The sequence below is a fragment of the Lagopus leucura genome, unplaced genomic scaffold (genome assembly GCF_019238085.1).
Source record: "Lagopus leucura isolate 7727_CA_CO unplaced genomic scaffold, USGS_WTPT01 Super-Scaffold_739, whole genome shotgun sequence".
Classification (NCBI taxonomy): domain Eukaryota; kingdom Metazoa; phylum Chordata; class Aves; order Galliformes; family Phasianidae; genus Lagopus; species Lagopus leucura.
In genome coordinates, this window is record NW_024962255.1 from 8211844 (window position 1) to 8234232 (window position 22389).

Genomic DNA, 22389 nt, shown 5'->3' on the forward strand with positions numbered 1-22389 from the left:
TTGTTGTTCCCCGCAGTGGGTCGGCGCCCCGTGCGGCTCGCACGGCCCCTACGTCTTCTACCGGGCGTTCCGCTTCCAGCGCCGCGGCGGCGGCCGGGCGCGGGTCCTCTCCCTCGGCGACTTCTTCTTCGTGCGGTGCCGCGCGGAGGAGCCCGCCTGCATCGCGGAGCTGCAGCTGCTCTGGGAGGAGCGCACCAGCCGGCAACTTCTCTCCAGCGCCAAACTTTACTTTCTCCCCGAGGACACCCCGCAGGGCCGGACCAGTGACCACGGCGAGGTGGGAACCGCGGCGCCGGCCCCGGCCCACCTGCGTGCGGGGCTGCGTGCGGGGCGGCGGGACGGGACGGGACGGGACGGGGGGCGGTGGCGGGCGGGGGGCGCGGTGCCCGGGGCTGCGCGCGTGCGGGAGGGGGGGGGGGGCGCGCGGCTGTCACGCACCGCGCGGTATTAGCGCCCCGGGATGGGTCCCTGCGGGGCGGTGCGGGAGCGCCCGGCGCGCGGCTGTGCGCGTTGGTACGTGCGAACGCCGCCGGTGCCGCGCGGCGCATGCCGCCGGGCTCCGGCAGGGTGGCACCCGCGCCGCTCAGCCCCGTGCGGACGGTTTCCCACTCGGAGCGCGGCACCGGGAGGACCCGCGTCCCGCGATCTCGGTGCCGCGCCGGACGCGGAGAGGGCAGAAACTTTGCGCGGCGCTGTCCCGGCTCCGCGCCCTCGTCCGCGAGCAGAGCGCTGCGGCGGGGCCGGGCCGGGCCTGGAGGGGGCAACCGAGCGCCCCGCGAGCCGCCGCGCGCCCCGCGTCCGTGCGTACAGGGACGGCCGCTGCCCGCCGTGTGACAGCCCCGAGCGGGCCGGGCCGGCGGAGGATGCGGGCTGGGGTGGGGGGGGGGGGGGAATGTGCGCTGCCGTGGGGTTACGGGGAGGCGCGGGGCCGCTGCTGCTCGGGAGCGTCCGATGGCACCGCTCGCCGGAGCCCATCGGCGATGCGTGGACGTAGAGGCCGATTTCGTTGCAACGGATTTAAGCATAGTCCCCGGCGCAAGGGTCGAACGAGATGCGTAGCCGCGGTGCCACCGCGATGCCTGTCCCACCGCGGAGTCACCTGCGGAGGGATCAGCTGCCGCGGTGGGAACTTCGCCCCTGCTTTAAGGCCCGAGGATGCTCGGGGTCGGGGTCCCGCCCGGGTCCCAAAAGTGCCGGTATGGGGTTGCATCCCCGGTCCACAGCCCCCTGCCCCGCGGGCAGAGTGGGGCCGCAGAGGGATGGATCCCGGCAGAAGGGCTTCCAGGGCTAAGCGCCCGTCACGTTTTATGTTGTCGTGTGGCAAAGCTGTTGGCATTCATTAGGCAGGGCTGAAAATAGGTATTGAAGCCGGCTCTCATCAAATCCAGGCCGGCGTTGGCTGCGAGGCGTAGTTCCTAAAAAGCCCCAGCCGGCGCTGGCCCGGTGCATTCGGTGCCATGTGACGCTCTGCGTCGCCCCGCACCGTCACTGCCGCTGCCCCCGCCCCGCTGGGCCACCCGCGGGAGCCCGCCCGGCGCCCATTCATCAGGGCCCGAGTTTACTACGAGCTCGTGTTGGTCTCAGCTGCGCTCCCAAACCGGGCTCTGATGCAATGCTTTTCGCCTTGCGAATAATCCTTACTCATGCAAGTAATTTACATGAGCAAGCATTGCTCATGCGGAGGAGAGGAGAGAGCTGATTTCCTGTAATTATTTCCCTTGCAATATTTTGCATTTTCAGACTAATTGGGGAAAAAAAAAAACAGAAGTCACTCCATGCATGCATGCCATCTAGAACTGCTGGAGAGATTCTCCCAGGGAGCAGAGGTGCTGCAGGTTCATCCTCGGCCCCCCCCCCTGTGGTGAGGGGCTCAGCAGGATGGCATGGGTGGGAGCTGCCCGGTCCCAGCGTGTGCACCACGCTTGTCCCCATCAGCACGGCGGTGATGGCATGGCTCAGACATGGCTCACGGACATTAAAAGGTGCCCTGAAAATCATGCTTATAGCGTCAGCCCCTGCTGTACACTCGCTTGGATTAATTCAGCTTTGAAAAATCAAGCACACCGTCATAGCGGTGCTGGAGAAATGGTATTTGTCATAGAATGCTGCAGGTTTGGTAACTGCACATCCACTGTGCATATTTTTACCTCTCACCACCAGCAGTGTATGCTGGCAGGGAAGAGGGCAGCAGTGTCAGGGAGGAGCACATGTTGCTCGCCATTAGCCACAGTTTCTGGGTGCGATGGGCCGCTCGAGGCAGAGCCCTCCCAGCACGTTTCTGTGTTCCTCCCTTCATTTCCCAGTTTGGGCTGTGGAAACTCTGCTCCCTGAAGTGGCTGTTCCCAGTCTGATCTGTGGAACTGAACATTAAACTCTTGTCTTCAGAGAGTAATGGGCCTCACATGGTACACCCTCAAGCGTGCTGAGATAGTGCGCAGGCTGGAAAATAAAAATGTTCTAATTGTGTCTTTTAAATAAGCATAGGAGTGAATTAATTAGACTATATTTTGTCTTTAGTTGCTTAGTTACACAATAGTATTCCTAAGCACAAGTAAGATAAATCGGCTCTTTTTGTGCCGCTTGTCCCTTAATCATAATTACTGTATTGCTCAGGAGAGCCACACGTACATACATTCTGCATTTTTAATAATATTGCAGCAATATGCGTACAATATAGAAGTACCCTCTGATTCACGCGCCCTACGCCTCTGTGCAGGAAGAAGTTCTGCTGTTATGGGAGCAATATTTGCATCAGTTGCTCAGAGATGCAGTTCTGGGAAATACATAATTGAAATATTCTTGCAGTGCTTGTTCTGGCCCTTTCATTCGCATTCAAAATAACAATGCCTTAAGTCTCAGAACAGTCATCCACTCTTGATTTAAGAGCTTTTTGCTTTGTGTGTGTGTGCATGTGTGTGTGTGTGGGTTCACGCTCAGATTTAACCCTGCCGAGGCAGGATGCGTGCGTGATGCGTGGCGTCACACCAAGTTGAGCTTTTTATTTGTAGCTGAAAAGAAGTCAGGAGGTCAGATGAACATCGGCATTTGATGGCATTAATCCAGTGACCTTAGTGCTTGGCAGGCGTCCATGTTTCTACGTGAAGGTGCCAGGGTTATGCAGATAATAAAATAGTTTGTTTTCATTTACTAGATATTCTAATCTTCATTTGCAAAGTGCAGCCTGAGTTTCAGGGGCTGAGGAGTGCTCCTGGGGGCTGAAACTTTGATTTCTTTCAGATTTGTTGAACGTTAGCTGCTAATGATGGGCAGATTGATACAGATATGGAACAATGGAAGATTCTGGCAAGAAACCCACTAGACATGCTCAGTGGATGTATGTGAAAATTGGCTCCATTGTTCTGCTGCATGAAAAGCAAGTAAATTATTTACAGATATTTGCTAATTAAAGCACATATTGTTTTACCAGTACAATAGAACACAATACAACAAAAGACAAAAGAATAAGCTTGCATAATTTAAACCTGCTAATGCAATGTACTCCCTGTTAAGAAAAATATAATTATGTAATCTACAAGGAAAGCTCTTCGTACTGTAACTGTAGTAGGCAAAATTAGGAATGAATTGCTTGTCAACTTGCCTGAACTGAAACAACTCTTCGAGGTCCGCGAGCTATCTGATGGGAAAACATTTTGACTGAAGCCTATTCTCTCTTTGGTCAGGACTTCTATCTGCAGTGACAGATATAAATTCAATTTGAACCTCTGCTCAGGAGCAGCGAGAGGGAAGAAAAAGAAATAGAGGAGGAAGCAGGCAGTAGAAATGCCAGGTCTGGCTGCTCACAGCCATTGCCCTGAGGAGTCCGTCACCACCTGGTTCCTGGACCAGGTGGACCAGAACCCCACTGCACATCCCACTGCGGTGCAGTGTGCCCTACCCCAGGACTCTCTGCATGTCTCACTTTGGAAATACTGAGCTACACAGACACAGAGGGGATTGCAGCTTGTGGGGCTTCAGCTTGGCCCTCTGTTTTGATCTGTTCTGTTTGGTCTTGGGCAAAACTAGCGGGTGGGACCCAACATTCATCATCAGAGGGATCTTCAGGCAGCCTCGTAGGGCTGCGCACAGTCTGGGGAAACAGTGCAGGAGGCTGAAGAAATACCTGTCACCTGTGTTTAATGAGATCATTACAGCCCTTTAAAGTAATTAGCAAAAGATTAACAGACAAGAGGTTCTGCTTTGGTCTCTTCCAAATTCTCCTATGTGCCAGATGGATTCCTGGATCACGCACATCTCCCTTTTCTGGCTCTCCCTGGGGTCTGTGGGTGCAAAGTGCTTGCTGGTCACTGTGGCTCCCTGCACACCAGCACCTCCAGAGCTGCTAGCCCAGCATCTGGCAGGACGCTTCCATCTAGCCTAGGCATGGGGATACATTACTACCCAAGGCACTCAGACCAGGGAAAAGGGAAAGGAAATTTTAACCTGCCCAAGCCACACATGGGATCTTCTTATGCACCTTTCTGTGACTCAGTGATCCCATCTGCGGAATAGGAGTAATCATCTGTGCCTGGCAGAAATCACAGTGCCAGGACTCTGGGGCAGGCAGTGGTGTTGTGCGAGTTACGTAAAGGATGTTTTCACCTACATTGTGGAAAACTTAAAAACAAACAAACAAAAACCCCTGAAATAATAGGGGGCCATTATGTCCCAATGAAATACGCAGTTCTATTATCTGCAGTGAATGCAGCCTGCAAGAGTCACACTGTATTTTTTTTGCTCCTGTGGATGAATGTGTTTTCATCAGCAATGTACTGGGTTGTAAAATATGCATCCCCAGCTATCTGCTGTGCTAAAGGTTTCTGTAAAAAGGCTGAAGATGTTTTCCAAAGCAAATCATACTGATCAGATAAATGACATGCGGTGTCTCCTGTAATTGTTGGCAAGAGTTTTTACAGTGCGTCTCCCCTTTCTCTCCAGGCCGCATATTTGATGTTAGGAGACAGCCAAGCAGGTGTTCGGATCGCTCTTGCCCTCCAGAATTCCTTAAATGACCTCTGGAAGCACTGGAGTGAAAACAGTCTCAGCACGTCAAAATTTTGAGATATCTCAGTTGCCGTAATTCTTTTAAGGCTGCTTTGGCGTCTCTAAAATACAAATCTTGCCTCATTATTGGAAGTGAGTGAGAAGTTGTGATGTAGCATATGCGGGTGTGGGGTCGAGATGTGCAACCCCCCTGCGGTGCCCTGTGACTCCCTGCCTTGTAAGAGTTAATATTTCTTCTAAAAAATAATTATCCGCTTTAAGCTCTTCTAACTACCTGACCTCTTTCATTGAATGTAAGTATTCCAGCCATCTGCTGAGTCAGGCAATACAGCGGTCTGTGCTTGCAGGAGCCGTGATGGTTGCTTAGACAACAGTGACATAATATTTAAGCATAACGGCTCTCAAGAAGATACTGTCCCTTTCTCCCTGTATTTCTTTTCTGAAAATGCTGATCTGATTGCGTCGTTCAGGAACAAGGGAAGGATAAGGAGGGTTTGCATTAGCACCTTTTCTTAACCATCACTCCATTTTCCACTTGAGAAGTGGAAGTATTCTGCTTTGCTCGGGAGCCCTATAAAATATGCTGCAATGGCAGGCTCACTAGATGCTTACTTTTATGGAAACAGAGGGAAAAGTGCCTATTTCTGTAGTCAGTATTTATTTCGTGATTAAACAACTATGTGGCCAGGAATGAGGTTCCCACTGGGCACCAGTGTCTGTCAGGGGCACCCAAGATAAGTCCCACTCCTGAGTAGAACTGGAATCACCACTCGCCATTTCCCCTAGTAAACTTCATTTTGGTGTAGCAGGAAAAAAGTGCAATTAAAGACTTTTCAGGCAATGGAGACCTCACAAACATATAACTTCAGAGCACAGCTAATACACGAGTTGATTTTTGTTTATATATATATATGCAGTGGATGCGACATGGGTGGTTTTTCATGTTTACACAGAGATATAATTATGAATGACATGAAGGCTATACAGCAGATTTCTTTAATCTTCTAAAGGTTTGTTAGTCATGTGTCACTGCGTACCTGGTTTTTATTTATTTAACATCTGTATGCCTTTGTCATCTCATTGAAAGGGCTCCTCTAGACTGGCTGCAGAGGTGAGTGTGTGGCTGTTGGTGAGTCGGATGGTGAGGGAGGGACACGTCTGATGAGCTGCATGCCATTCCCTGTTCAGATCTGAGCACAGTGCTCAGGAGGGCTGCTTAGGGGACGTGGAAGGGTAGCAAGACGTGTAGACACAGCAAGGGGTTGCAGCAGTGAGTGACCTCTGTTATGGCTGGTAATCTCTTGTGTTAGCAAAGCACCTGTGGAAAACGGCCTGCCCTGGAGCTGCCTGGGCCTCACACAAGTAGGAGGACCAGGCAGTGGCTTCAGCATCAGGAGCAGCTCAGTGTTAGGGGTTCTGATGTGGGCAGGCACAGGCAGGCCCTGCTGGCCAGCAGCCTGGGGCACAGGCCGCCATTATGGCCGCCTGAGGCCTGGCCACAGGACCTGAGGCCGGAGGCCAGCCGCTCTTCCCAGGTATCCCTGCCCATTTGGGGCCCTAGGGATGGAGCTGCCACAGACAGGGCCCTGCCATCCTTGTGGATGTGGCTGTGTCAAGGTGGTGGGGCAGCCTGTCCTCCAGCCTTGTTGTGAGCCCTTCATGCTGTGCGCAGGCACTCAGCGCCATTTTGTGAAGGACGACCACCCCGGCACCCTTCAGCATTGGACTTCTTTTCTCTCCTTTTTGTTTGCCTCCCTTGTACACATCATGTGCATGTGTGTGAAGGTTGTATTATCAAAAACAAGTTTGTTCATTGATGATGTAATAGTGATTGTACTTTTCTTTTGGTTAATAAATTGTCTGCTCAGCTTACTTTGTATGCCAGCCAGTATTAGTCATAACAGTTCTTGGAAAGGATATGAAGAAACTAGTAATTGAAATCATAATCATTCGATCATGAGAGCTATTTGGAAAATAATATTTTAACCAAAAACATGTCTGATCTCCAAGTCAGGTTCTTATTAAAAGTGCTGCTATATGCCTCTGGTGTTGAGCGTTCAGCATGGTGCGGTGGCTGTACACAGCGTCCTGAAGGAGGGTTTATCCACAGGCTGCCTGGACCGTCTGCAGGCAGGCTAAGATAGATACATGTGTATGTTTTTCATCCTGACATTTACTAGTCACCATGTAATAGCTATAAAATACACAGCAACTAAGCTTTTTTTTTTCTTAATTTCAAGGGAATGGTGTAATGAAATTGGGTGAAACCATCCATTGAAATTGTACTTTGTAGTACACAACGCTTGTTTACAAAGTATTGACGTCTGTCATAAACAGAGATTTAAAACATCACCGCTATTGTTTGTTGTTCAGGGGAAGCTCTTATACTGTGCAGTGATAAAAGGGAAAGATTTTATTACAAGCTTGCTTAGCATGCCTTTCGTTTCTCACCAAATACATGTTATTGCAGTAAATGTAATGAAGGCGCCTGCTTATGAAGGAATTTGGTATTATATGAGAGAGTGGAATATCAGGTCTGCTTTTTTAAGAGATCCTTCATGTTTTGTTTTGTGTTGTGTCTAATTTATCACAATACAGCTTTTTTTGTTCTTTTTTTATTTTTATTTTTATTTTTCTATTGAACAGTATTTTATTTCCTGAGGAATTTGTTCAGTGGGGAAAAAAAAAACATACACACAAAGAGAATCAATCGTGCTTTTTTCTTTGTTTAATAACTGAAAGAATTCCTCTCCCTTTTGCAAATACTTCTGTTTATTTGGGGGAAAATTGGATTCTGGTTTATTTATTTCAAGAACCTGTAACCTTACTTAGCAGTAGAAATGTACAGAGTGCAAGGTGTGGTGGGCAGCCAGCTCTCATTACAACATAAATTATTTCTGCTATTTTAACTACAAAAATCTGGAGTGTATCTTCCTGGATATTTATGTATGTATGTTTGTTTATTTTTTGAGGCTTTCTGGAGCCCGTGCTTACTACAGTCAGCTTAAAACATTCTGCTTATTCATCGCAACTGAGAGGAGTTGATTGTTTCCTGGAAGGATAAAATTCAGCAATTAGAGCTGTTTAATTCAAGTATATGTTCTGGAGGCTAAACTAGGTTTAAGTGCTTTTCTTAGAATGTATGTTTAAGAAGGGAAAAAAATTACAGTTCTCTTCTGATCTTGAAAAGGGTTTTTAGAAACATGAGAATGTGCAAGTTTCTTTTGGTGGGAAGCACATAACATTTATGTAGTATTTCTTTTGGGATTACATCACAGTTTTATTTAATTTTTAGGACAAAAGTTAAATTCAGTATTTGTGTGTAAGCCAAGGGAAAATGTACCATAAACACAGGAATTTTCTGGTGAGTCAGAGTTCCAAGAATCTGAGATTTACTTAGTCCATTTATTTCAGGACTAGCTATAACCATTAGTCATCCAGCCATGAATTTTTACATTTGCAGCTAATTGCACCTAAAAAACAAACTTTCCCTCAAGGCTTTCGGTTATGCAGAATGTGCTTTGGCAACCTGTATTTCACATGCCTTTTAGGATCATTGCCCTGGTCTTAGAAATTCTCTTTACATTGTATTTGCTTTGCATAAACAACTAATATTTCCTACTAGGTGGTAGGAGGAATAATGAAGTACGAGATATTCTGCATCACAGGAAAATCAATCTGCCAACAACAGGACAGACTTTTCCAACAGCCTGTTGGGGGTGGTTGGCGTTAAGAGTTTATCAGCCACTGTGGAGCCTTGCATGACATGTATTCTTATTTGACTGCTTCTTGCAGGATGAAGTTATTGCTGTTTCAGAGAAAGTCACTGTGAAGCTTGAAGACTTGGCAAAATGGGCCCAGTCCGATTTCTCCAAGTGGAAGTGTGGTTTCCGGGCTGAGCCGGTAAAGCCGATGGATGTGGGAAAGAATGGGCAGAAGGAGGCCTTGATGAGATACAGACAATCCACACTCAATAGCGGCTTGAACTTCAAAGACATCCTGAAGGAGAAGGCTGACCTTGGTAAGTGTCCCTTGCTTTCTGCCCTGGGGAGGGCCTCTGTTTGACTTGCTTCAGTCGCAGATGAAGTCTGCCTAACTGTTGCCAGTTCCCAAGGTATGTCTGCACTTTGGGCACAGGTGTGGTGGTGAGGTGTCCCAGCTGGACGGGTAGGAGTGGTGGTGAGCTCACTGCAGGCTTGGTCACTCTGCATCTTGGCTTCCTGGAGATGAGCATGATGTAACTCTGTGCTACCTGTCTGCTATATAGAAATATAGCTTAACCGTAAGGCTCAAATCCTGAAGATGGAAGCACAATAAATCGTCAGGGGTTTTCCCTGGGGCTGTGCAGGCCTTGGGATCAGATGAAAATTGTGCACAATGGGAAAAAGAATGTGCCACATCTTCGCTAGGCCTCCTCCACATGGAAGGGGAGACTGAAGGCCTTTCGGTTTTTGTCTCACCTTTTTGGAAGCTCAAGGTCTCACCTGTTTCTAGTGCTTATCCTGTCTCTGTAGGATCAGCTTTGGTAAGGAAATGTCCACTATTTCCTTGGAGACTACGCTGTAACCTGGTGTGTTTTCTTTTGAACCTGGTGTGTTTTGTTGTAATCTTCGATGTTACTGTACAGCTTAGGCCTCCAGCGAGTGCCCTTCTGTTCTCTGGATGTAGTTTGCACTTGGCAGACATGTTTTCTTTTTCTGGCTGTTGCTATGGAGAGAGGTGCTACCTCTGATACTTTGGATGGTTGCAAACAGGATTGCGGCTCTGGGCCTGCTTTTGTATCTCTGTGATGAATCAGACCTTTGAAATTGTGTTGGGGATCCAGGGTCCAAAGGAGTTAGGTTTCCTGTTGGTAAACGTTCCTTTTTGTGGTGTTAGTACTTTAGATGCGTAATAGCTGTCATCTCAGGAACGTTTTTCTGCTGCACCAAACTTTTAACAAATGTTCCAAGTTTAAAGACAAATTCAGGATGTAAGGAGTTGGAAGGTAAGAAATTAAAAATTAAGGCTGTTGCATGTGAGGAAATGCTTTTGAAACCACGTGAATAGGAGATAAGAGGCCAGATTCAGTGTCTTAATAGAATGACTGTGTTGGCACCAAAGCCAAGTTACACTGTGCTGTAGATTTGTCTTGGAGGATTTATCTTCTGCATCTTGTTTTTCTGATCTTACCAAACGGTGAAGTGATTTTGTCAATCTCACATTCACCATTAGATGTGTAGGTTGGAAGATTAAAGTACGACTGGAAGATGATCTTATTTTTCATTACTTCTCCAGCAGAAAAAAACCAAAAACAACAACAAGCAAACAAACAAAAGACCTATGCAGTTCTTTCTCTTTTCCTTGGCTTTTGTGTGTGGTTTCTTCTAGTTTATGATTACGTGCAGTGGTTTTCTCTGCTATTGCCCTGGCATCTGCTTTACACACTGCACTTATTTGTGTTTGTTTGTTGTGTTAAAAGAAATTTAATGTTTCTCAGACAGAGCTGTTGTGGGTTAATATTTTCTTGGTTTTGTCTTTAACAATCAAGAAGACCCTTGTGGTAAGTTGCGAAATTGCTGTTATCTGCCCTAGGAGCCAAAGAAAATTATCTTTAAGCCTAAAGCTTATAGTTGCATGTTAAGCCTTTGAAAGTAGGGGTTATACTTTAAATGCTTATGGAATCTAAAGTATATGCTGTAATTTTGTTAACCTACGTTCTAATGTTGCTTATTTTTGGTCAGTGGCTCTGGCTTTATTGTTAGGCCTTTTTTTAAATTATTTTTTAAAGTAGAAAAGGGTATTTTGGCTAATGTTTGACTGTGATCACTGTTTTCTTCATCACAACTGGGTGACAGGAGTAGTGAAGCCAAGGGTTCAGTAGGACTTGTAGTGTCAGGCATGTTGATAGATAACTGATCTAGCCTGTGAAATGCAATCCAAGAAACTTCTTAATCTAATAATAAGGATATTTTTAACTGCTGGTAAAGCTCAAGAATTTAAGGATATTTTTCTTCCAAGATCTGAGAAAAACTCAGAAAAGTGATCTTCGCTGTGTGGCAGCCCTGCATCCTGAAAGCTGCCTGTGAGCTCTGGTGTTGCCCCACCAGTGAAGAACATTTACTTCTCATTTGGTGTGGTCAGCAGGTTTAATTCTGCGCTCTGAGAACTGCCATCTCTCCAGCTCTGGGTAAAGGCAATAACATAATGCTCAGCATCCAGGGCATGGGGATTTCAGCTGCCTGTGCTGTATGTTCTCTGCTGTCAAAATGGCAGTTTTACTGCCTATTAGGGCATGTGCCCGCAGACCTTTTCCAATACTGAACATCTTGCCAGTGTCGTAGCAATGCTCAGCTGCAGTGATCAAAGTTTTACTAGCAGTAACTTATGCATGAGGTCTCCCGCACAATGCAGTGGGGTAGCTGTTGTCTGAATGCACTGCTCTAAACTGTGAGTGTGGTGGGCTGTTGTGTGAAGGTCCCTCAGCTGTGAGCATCAGCACAGTCGCCTTAGCAAAGTCAGTCAGCCCAAGTGGAGTGGTCACCTCCTGCGTGTCAGTGGCTTCCCACTCCCACAGTTCTGTTCCCCTTCTGGTCAGACTCTCCGTGCTGTGCCCATTCAGACGTTTTGCAGAGAGGTTCTTCACGATGCTGCAGTGGGGCAGCATTGTATGGAAGGTCTGAAAGCAACAGATCCGTTCTTGCACTAATCTGGCAGGCCATACACAAAGCTGCTGGTGATATCCGTGTTTAACCCTGGCTGTAGACAAGGAAGCTGCTGAACCAGGTGTTGAAAAGGCATAGATAAACAAAGTGATCGTCTGGATCCCCTTTTTTTCCTATAAAATAGCATGTTTCCATTACAGAAAAATCCTGTAAAATTAAGTTGATTCTGAAAGTTTTCTTACTAGATGTTTTTGGACCAAGCTGTAGAGGGTAATAGGAAATTATATCCCTATTAAAGTCTTTAAAAAAAACTTTACACAAGAAACAAAATCAGTTTCATGTAGTACCAAGAAGTGGTGAAGGGTGAAATAACCTGTATGAAATGAAAACATGACTGATACGGAACCAAGGGAGTGGCACTGTGAGAAGGTACTTAATTAAACACATTACTGGGGAGCAGGGCAGCTTTACACAATAGCCAGGCAAAGTGGAACCTTGGTATACGAGCAGCTTCTACATTGTATGGTATGCTGTGTGGCACTTGATTAGACAAAAATTAGTTGACAGCTGGTTAATCCATAACCCAGAGAAGCTGTGCACCTATAACTCAGAGTTGACCCTAATTCAAATTATGTAGCTCTGTCTCAATTTCTTCTCTTATTTTTTCTTTCCCTCTTTCCTAGTCTGTTTTTCCCTCGTCTCTTTTTTTCTTCTCTTTTTTTCTTTTTTCCTTCCTTCTTTTTTCTTTTCTCTTTTTTTTTTTTTTCCCCAGTAATGTTTTTCTCTATAAAATGCCATTGTTTTATCACTAGTGAATTATGCAGAACTTTTCCTTAGGACTTAGGAGATAGTGAGTTAAATACAGCAGATCTGTAACGGCTTTTTTTTGTGAGCTTCAACATTTCAACCTGAGAAATTATTTTTAAGAATTATTTCTGCATTTTGAGCTATTTATGTTATACATTCTGTCCCTCTCTACAAATATGTCAATATTGAATGCTAGCAGTTTATGTCTTAAGTCTATTCATAGCTTTCTGAATATTTCTTTCAAATGTTGGGAAAAATAAAGAAAAACAATGCAGCATATAAAAATAGAGTTGCTCAGGAATGTATTATTCATAATGAACATGAGAACCTGTTTTTCCAGAAGAATTGGTCTGATTAAATCATTCACTACTAAGGTTGCTAGTTATTTATTTTTGTCTTCAGAATCATTTAGGGGATTTTTCTTTGTAATAAATGGACTTGTATATCCATATTTGGTAAACCAGTGGGAAGTAACCAAGTGAGGGATTATTTCATTTTACAAAATTTTTAGCAACTAAGCAATGTAAACACTATCAGTTAAATATGGCAAAGTTGCATATTTGTATTCCTTGGGCTATAGTTTGACAAAAATTCAAATTATTTTATATAACACTGCTTCTTACAGACTTCCTTTAAGTGAAGTATGAAAGCTGCAGTGTAAGCTTTATTGGCCTATAAATATGTCATTATAGTTGGACTACATTTATATGCTTTGGATTGTTGTTTAAGCCAAGAAAATATGTCTATACAGGTTGACTTTTCATTGAAACCCTTTGAGGCATACAACAGAATGTATTTTAGGCCAAGGTTATTAAAACAGCATTTTCATTTTTGCTGCAGACTCATTGTCAATTATGCTGCCACAAACTGTCTGTGGATAGGCAGTTATGAATGGTTTCGTCTCTAAATGTGTCTTTAGAAAAAGAAATAAAAGATAGAGGAGTCAGAGCTGAAATTGAGAGTAGAGACGGAGGGCAAATGGCTGGGTTTAGTGCTGGCGGGCCCCGCCGCCTTGGGCTGGGCTGCGGTGGCTGTGCGGGATGGGGAGGTGGGAGCTGCACGCCCCCAGCTGTGTCACTGTGAGCCAGCGTTGGGCATTCCTGTGGGGCATGAGTCTGTCCTGACACAGCACTGGGTTTGGTCCTCATGCTCCTGTCACCTCTCTTTATTTGTCTATTTGACAATACTGGCTTTATCGTGCCAGTATGGATGATGACTGGCACCCTGTGGGCTATCCTATTCCTGTACTGACGGCATTAGTGATGGGGATGAGCAAGTACTGGTGCTTACTAAGGGGGTTTTGTGCAGTCTTCGTGTGTTAGTTTGGGTCCAGCGAGGGAGAACCAAAGGGAACAGCGCGTGACCCTCTGAATTCACTTACCATTGTAATTGGGACGTCTTCTCCAGATGAAGACTGTCAGGACATAATATAGGCAATCCATAGTATTATTGGTACTGACAATCTGCAGTAAAGCTGCATTCAGACACTCTTGGAGATTTCCTTGTTCATTGTCAGGTGCTGCTGAATTCAGGCTTGCCTGACTTAACTGGATCCAATAATTTCTGACCGGCTGATGATTGACCGTTTGAAGTACAGCTGTTTTGGGTCATGCCTCCAACTCTCTTTCCTGCTTCGTTTGTCTGCTCTTTTTGCTCTTCTTTTTGCCTTCTTGCCCCTGTTGTCCTGGCTGAATCCCATTTGATTTTGATCAAGCTCCTGTAAGTGTCCCATTATCCCATTTTCCCCTCTCTGCCTTTGCATGCTCTATGTTGGCTTTTGTCTCCAGGGTCACACTGACCTCTCTTACTCATTTTCACCAGCCCAACTGATAGAGCTCTTTTGCTGCAGATGAGGCAATTACTTGGCTTGGTGTCGTGCTCCATGCAGCCTGGGTGGAAGAAGATGGCTCCTGGGGAAGGGACCATGCCTAGCACATGCCAGCAGTGCTGCTGCAAATCAAGAGCACCTGCAGGCTGTGGGCAGTGCTAGGAGTGCTTGGCAGGGGGGTGCTGGGTGGGGCCCTTCCTCTGCTCATATGCCTCCCTTTGCTTTAGTTGCCATTTACCTTCAGTGTTTAGCATTAGGAATAACCTGTGGTGCTGAGCAGACAGGCAACTTTGGCCTTGCACAAAGAGGGTGAGATGAATGTTTATTTTTTACTTCTTAACCAGTTGGATGAGGATAACTGATAGGCTGCTGACTGCCTTCTGAATGCTGGCAGGTGTTGCTGTTGGGAGGCCAAGTGTACTCCTAAGAGTCCCATGATAAGAGCCCACTTTCATTTTGGGTGGCCCTGTAGCACCTTTGGGCCCCCCTCCCCACGTGCTCCCTGTCTCCCCAGCCCCTGCTGCCCTCGGAGGGGTTGGCAGGGTCCCTGGGGCCTTTCTGAGCTTTCTGGTCCTCCTGTGGCTGCACGAGAGAGATGATTTAAGTGCTCTTCATTCCTCCCTCCTCTGGGGGCAGCCTGTTTCATTACAGAAGTGTATAAGGGTATTGTGAACGCTTCAATACATGGTGCTGGCTATGGAAGCTTTTCTTTTGCCACTGACTTGTGTTGAACCTCACCCACTTGTGGCTCTTGAAAGGAATTCTAGCATCATGTATTTCAAATTCCCAAGTGTGCTTTATCAATGAGATAAAATTTGAATTTCATTTCAGATCTTGACCTGACTTTGAGCTCCTATGAAAGGGGGCTGAGAGCAGCTGGGAGTGGAGGAGGTGGGTGTTTTGGTCTTTGAAATGCATAAGTCTTGCCGAGAAAAAGCAGAATCCCATGTAACTTTTTTCTGTGTAGCCCCTAAATGGCAGCTCACCCCACGCTTCCTGCAGCAGGAGCAGGCTGACACAGTTATCAGGCTGTGCTGATAGCGGCTGTCACTGTGTCAGTGTTTTCAGTGATGTTCTGGAATGACGGGGCACTTTGTCAGTGTTGTGGAGCACAGCCACCTGCAACTGCACTTTGGTTTGGAAGTGGAATGGAAGAAATTGCTGCTGTGGGACAGCAGTGGGGGAAGAGTTAAATTTCGGTGCGTTGCAAAGCTGGAGGAATTGCCCCACATTCTGCTGAGGCTGAAGATGCAGCAGTTTGCCCCATTAATAAGGGCTTGGTGCAGCTTCTCCATGGAACAGCAGAGGCCTACACAACTGCAGAATAAGTAGATAAAAAAGGCCATTCACAGGCAGTGTAAAGGCAGCCATTGTGGGACAGTATCCCTTTAAAAATGTTTGACAGCTTTTTTTTATTTTTGTCTGTTTTTAGCACCGAGATTGACCTTGCCAGGCTGTGTAATAACCCACATGTGTCTGCTCTCCAGGATTTTTTCCCTTCTAGTCACTTTTGGATCTTGCATTTAATTCTTACTGACCATGAGGTTTTGTTCCAGTAACTGGAAACGTGTGCCTCTCGGTGCAGCGCAGCCGTGTTTGCATCTGACTATATCTCAGAGTCTGCCTTCTTTTATTCTTTTTTTTTTTTTCCCACTTTTGATTTTGGAGGGTGCTGTTTTCCTCCCTAGCCTTCTCTCTGACTTCCGTCCCTGCCCATATTGTTTCTGGATCCCAGAGGGCCCCAGTTTGGGACTTGCATTGTTTGAGTCCCTGCATGTGCCGTGCCCAGTGCCACGGAGGGAGGTGATTGGCACTCTCCTCCTGGTGCCATGTCTGCTGGCTGGACTGCTGGTTCGATGCCTACAGTGTGCTTTGATATGGTCATGTGCGTCGGAGGACATCCTCTTCTTCCCTCCTGGCTCTTCTCTTAGGCTGTAATTCTGCTGTGCCATAGCCAGGGAAGTGAAGCCTCACGTTTGTCTTGATTTGTGCACCCCATTCATTGAGGGAAGCTGTCCTTACCCCACCCTGAAGTGCTTCCCTTGCTGCCCACGCTGCTGTGCTGAGATGCTCTGGCCCTTCCATGGGTGCTGCTACACCCAGCAGTGCTGGAAGGCCATCCCGTGCTGGGAGAGAGAGGACAGCCAGACTCCATTCAACTCCTTTTTATGTAGGGGAAGAGGGCAGCTGTGGCATCCTTGCTCTGTTTAAACCCAGTTTGAAAACTCTTAAGTGTCAATACTGTGACTGCATAGTGCTTGTGGTTAAGTTGGTTCCTGCTTGCCTTTGCTGGCATGGCAGTGCATGTGGGTGAGGCCACTGATAGCTGAGGGTTCCTGGGCAGGAAGGGGTTAAGCCCAGTATGTGTGTTAACAGGATTGCACTTTGTGGGCACGGGAGGCAGAGAAAGCTGGTGTTTAGAAAACGTGTAACTGGGTAGGTTTTACATGGGAAAGCATTGCGGCATCACCTTTGTTTACTTCGTTCAGTACAATCTGTACCATGTGAAATAAGTTCCTCCTTAATTTTATTGCTAATCGTAATTTGCTTGTAAAAACGAATCATCGGCGCTGTAAACCTTGAGCTTGGGTCTTTCTTTCTCTGTTACATTGTGAAGGACAAATACTTAACAATATAAAGAAGCTTCTGTTAGTGATAGATAATGCGTATTATTTTAGCAGGAGTATATTTTAGCAGCCTGTGAAAAATCAAGGTGAATTTTTCCATATGCACACTGCTGCATAATTGATAGATGTGGAAGCTGAATTTCAAAATAAGCTTCTAGCAGAGCACACATTTGATTTTCCTAAACATTTAAATATATGTATCACACCCTCATTTTAAGATGCTGGTTAATGACTTTATGAGCATGTTGGCAGCCAGAGCATTACATGTGGTTTGAGAAATGTGTCTGGATATGCTCGGTAAGCAGTATTGTTCTGACAGTGTACTAAAGGCCATCTTCAATTTGACTGTGCTCCACTTTGTTATGCTGTGAGAGAAGAAGATAATTCAGCAGAGCATTGTGCTGTCAGCTGGAGACGCCACTCTTCAGAATACAAATATTACTAAGGATAAATGAATCATTAAAAGAACAGTGGCGTAAAATATCTGATGAATGAACTCCAGGAGCCTCCGCTGAAATAAATTTAACATTCACGGACAGTACCATAATATGTGAAATAATAGCGTCAGTTCTACATTCAGTTGCCAAAAACATTTATGGACCTGGAATAATTTTGAATTACAGGGCTATAAATACATGGAGGGGATTTGGTGATATCATAATAAGCCATGAGAAAGATACTAGTCTGGTTTCTAATGTTACCAGAACCTTGAGGTGTATTTACAGCCTTGTTCATACTGCTGCAGTATTAGGGAGCGATCCTTGTCTCACAGCATGTTTGCCCTTCCCATTAGTGCCAGGAGGAGTTACACACATGTGCCATGAGTGGAATGGATCCCCCTGTGTTGTACAATTCAAGGATCCTATAACAGATTGGAAATTAAAAAAAAAAAAAGAAGTGGGAAACATTCCCTCTTGTCCTCCTCCAGGTCCCTCACGTCCCATTTTGATCCCGTGAATGAGACTGGTGAAGGGAAATAGGTAAAGTACGACAAGGTAGCCAATGTGTTTCCAAACTTTAGACACAGCTGCATCATTTTTCCGCTTTTTATTACTGAGAAATGAAACAACCGAAGCCCAGATGTTCCGGTCCCAGGTTTTTTTCAAGTGTGGGCTCATATATTTTGAAAGTATGTTGTAAATGCCCAGGAAGGCTGGGACTGTCAGCCCGTCTGTGGAAAAGAGGCTTCGCTGTTCTGATGCCAGATCTGGGGCTGATAAGAGCAGTTAATTAGGAACTGGGGCCAAGAGCATGTTCAGCTTTCAGCATGTCCTGTGTCGCCTGTTTGTAATGAAGCCTGGTGTCCCCAGCCTTCCTGAGCCGGGGCGGTGACAGGGCCTCCACAGGTACTTAGTGTCTGCTCACACATCCCGATATTAGATGGGCTGCAGCCCTGTTCCACAGGACCCTTCCCCTCCCTGTGCCTTCCTCCAGCCAGCTGTGTTGTGCTGCTAGCCTCAGCCTTCTGGTAAGTCATCAGCAAAATATGCACGTTCAACGTAGGGCAAATCAAGTCTGCTCAGTAATTCCACATTCCTTAGTGTTGCAGGAGGTCTCTCTACTGGCCAAGCTATGGTTTCTGCTCATCCTTCTTGGAGACTGATGCTTCTGGCCTTACATCTAGACCTTCCTTGGTGCGTTCCTAGCGCTGTGGTGCACCTTGCAGTGGGCAGGGACTCAGCTGATGACCCTCAGCACAGTTCCTGCTCTGCATTCTGTGTCTTGCTGTGCTAATCCCCCTGACAGCCGCAGATGGGTCAAGACCTGGCGATGCAGCCTGGGCTTTCCACTCTTGCCAGCTGGTGAAGCAAAGCAAAGATAATTACAGGACCAAAAACATGACAACAGTGTGGTGGTCATCAGCAGGATGGAGTCCTTGTCAGCCTCCAAGGTGATGTGTAGGCTGTGGCATGTGTCAACAGTAGGTCCTCACTCAGCTTCTCACTGAGCCTGTATGCATTTCCAGCAGCCCCGGTTCATTGCCTTGTCTGTCCTTCTTGGACTCAAGTGTGTTCTTGCTGTGGCAGGGTCACGGGATTATTGATTATTTGGGTTTCAGTTAATTACTGATGACTTCAACTTGTTATTCTTAGCAGTATCTGGTGAGCTCTCTTGGCAAACCCAGTAGACAGTGTGTAATGCTGTCTTTATGCATGTTTTTCTCTTCAATTACTTTAAAACCACAGTTTCCACTTTTTTTTCACACAGAGTATTTCCAGATTAAAAGCTTTATGGGATGAAAATTAAATGATAAGGTGCTATAAAAGTCTACATCAAGAATCTCAAATGTTTTGGCTCCATTTTTTAACTTTCTTACTCCCTAAGTGACCCAATGTATGTCAATATACACTTCCACTTTGGTTGCACAGAGAAAATAGCTGAAAAAGTCCTTGTGTGCTTGTGTGCGTAATCCCTTGTTCAGAAACTTGCAAAAGTGGCCCCATAAGTTCTGTGGTGTAGTGTAAAAAAAAAAAAACGAAGCAAAACGCAACCAAATAATTTTGGCAGTTGAAATGGAGAAACTAAAAATAATTTAATCTGCAGTGTGAACATAGTTTCGTATTTATACTAGCATCTGGCCTCAGGAATTGAATACTCCATTCTTTAAATAGCTTCACTCTGGCTCTTGAATGCTTTGTGACTAGAACATTACCCTACAGTCATACACCTTGTTTACATATTTCTGTTAAAAGGCAAAAGAACTTACAGTACTTCAGTACAGCAGTACGAGCTCCCCCCTCCTCCCTCGCCCTGGAAAAAGAAAGTTTTTTTTTTTTTTTTTTTTTTTTTTAAAAAAAAAAAAAAAAAAAAAGCAAAAATGAAAGAGTGGTCTGAAAATGCATTTATGCATTTTAAATTTAGTTCCCTCGCTTTGCTGCCGGGTACATATTTTACCATCATTTGTATCAGAAAGTGGAAGAAAATATTTCCAAAGAAAACGTGTGCCATTTCAAATGCCCAACAGTAGTCAAACAGAAATTTATGTACGCTTTGTTTTTATGTTTGGTTTTAATCTGGCAAATGTCCTTGTCTTCAAAAATATTTTGCCTGGAGGCAGTGGATCTTTTTATTTTTACCCATGTGGTAGAAATAAAGAATGGGCTCCTACAACGGAAATATATTAAAATAACAAAATAAACAGGTAAACACTATAAATGGGTGGCTAATGATTAGCTTCTCACGGTCTATAGGGACAAAGTATCTTTTTATAGTTTTATGACCTGTGCCCAGCCTGACTTCAAGAGGAATTGTATTTTCAGAATTGTATATTTGAAACTTCAGCTAAGCTTTACAAATTTAGTAGATCCCTATTTAGTGTCTGTTGGTGAGTATAAGTCCAGCTTAATATTCCTGCTGCTATATTTTCATTCACATGTCTTGAGGTGAACCTAGAAGCAGAAGAGAAAATATCCCGTTTTTAAACCTTATCCAGAATCCATTTGTATGAGTCACTAAAACAAAATCATAGTGGTTTGGCTAAAAAAGGCTTCATTTCTAAAGGGAGCGTTCATTAAAACACTGGCGCGTTTCCCACAGTGTTTCTCAAATTTGTTTTCTTTGTTGTCTCTGTGCTATTGCAAAACATGAAACATGGGGTCCTGTGCTATGTGCCAGGCAGGCTCCTGGTGGTGCAGTGGGCTGGGCTGCTCAAGCAGCAATGCTCAGCCCCTGGAGCCCTGCTGCCAACTGCCTCCCTGCCCACTGCCTGGTTGTGGAGGGAAGCCTTCCAGCTCAGGTGGAGAAGAGCTCTGGGCTGCCTGATGTAGTGGTGGGCGACCCTGCCCATGGCAGGGGGGTTGAGACCAGATGATTTTTGTGGTCCTTTTCAATCCAGGCTGTTCTATGATTCTATGATATGATTCTATCAAAAGTTGAAGGAGCGCTTCTTTTTCTAGGCATAATTATTCAGGGCTGTACCTTGGGCTTGGGCTTGCTGCTATGATGCTCAGTAGGAAAACTTACAGCAGTGTGAGTGGCAGGATGGTGTGTATCTTCATGAGTATTTTTGGGACAGAGAGAGTTGCTTTGTTTCTCCTACCCAGCTATTATATTCCTCAACAGGAATAGAGCTGCTGGGATCATCATCCCACTCGGTGTTGGGGCAGTCAGTGCCATTTTCTGCAGGTTTCAGGCTGGCTGGGGACACATGAGAAGCTTGGTGCTGAGGCAGTGCTCCATTGTGGTCTCCAACTGTGGCTCCATAGGGGACAGGGAGAGGTGAGGCAGCATGGAGAGCCGGGGGGGAGCACCGCCTGGGGCAGCATGGGGAAGGTCGTGCGCTCAGTTTTGCCTTAGTGTGTTTAGAACTGGGCCCTCTGGCTTGTGTACAGTGACTGAATGGCCCAGGATTTTGCCTTCGGTGATTTCAGATGCCATGCAGTTGCAAGGCATGCAACATGTAATTTATTGGGTAAAGCCTATTTAATATCTTAAAAGCATAGGGTAGGAGATCAGATGTGAATGTAACAGCCTTAAAATATATTCCCTGACAACATACTTAAGAACATTTGGGTCTAAATGAAATTTACAGGAAATGAGGCCAATTTCGTCCCCACTATTTTGAAGGCGGGGAGTGCAGGAGAAAAGGGGAGAGCGTGGACAAGAATTTGTGTGTTTGATAACATAAGTCCAGCATTTTTGCACAAATGGAGTAGGAGCATTTTTCACCTGTTGTGGCAGAAATGGTAGTGTTGTGCCAATGGTAGTCACTGGCAGACTTTTAACTGATCACACATTCACGAATACGTATAAATGAATATGAAAAGTCTTTTCCTCATTTCTGGCCAATCGTGCAGGGTGTTTGTACGCATCAGTATCTCATGGCTTCCTCTGTCAGCCTGGGGAAGCACAAGATGAAGAAAAGCTGCTACTCTGTTAGACCCTTCTGCCCCTCGTTGCCTTGCAAAGTCAGCCTAGAAGTTACAAGTGCTTTACCTGCTTTTTATCTGGAGAATGCTTGGTGAGTGTTGTCTCTAGAAGGAGGGTTCCTCAAGGAAATGGAAGAACAGTAGCTGCTAAGAGGGTATCTAATCAAGCTAATGACTAGCCATTGTCTTCCACTGCACAAGACTGTGACAACAGTATGTAGAAATTATATTGTTAGGGCTCCGAAAACGTTTTGAGTCCAAAAGCGTCATTCATAAATACTGGGTACATGACAAATTTCTTACTTAAAATCATGGAGCACTTTTTTGGCAGAAGGTATTTTATGTTGGGAACGTGACAGAGATTTTGCAGAGTTTTCACTGGGCAAGTAGAAGACTTGGAAAAAGATGTGGTTTAGTTTTATCTTATCTTAAACAGTGGTTTTGTTGCTTGTGCTTCATATGGTCATCGTATTTCCATTCTATTTCAAGCTGTCAGGACATGAAGTCTTGGGCACACGTTGTGCTGAGTGTCACAGGTAGGACAAGGCCAGAAAAAGAGTGCTTATGTACCTGTGTCTGAACTCATCTATACAGCTTGTTGCCAAAACTTGGTG

General features: G+C 45.7%; 1 protein-coding gene across 1 annotated transcript in view; it reads left to right on the forward strand.

Moving 5' to 3' along the window:
* ARID5B (AT-rich interaction domain 5B) overlaps nt 1–22389 on the forward strand; it is a 119070-nt gene that overhangs the window by 10673 nt on the left and 86008 nt on the right. The window contains exons 3-4 of the mRNA XM_042863137.1: nt 6–277; nt 8797–9022. Of these exons, the coding sequence (XP_042719071.1) occupies nt 6–277; nt 8797–9022 (498 nt within the window). The remainder of the gene's footprint in view (nt 1–5; nt 278–8796; nt 9023–22389) is intronic.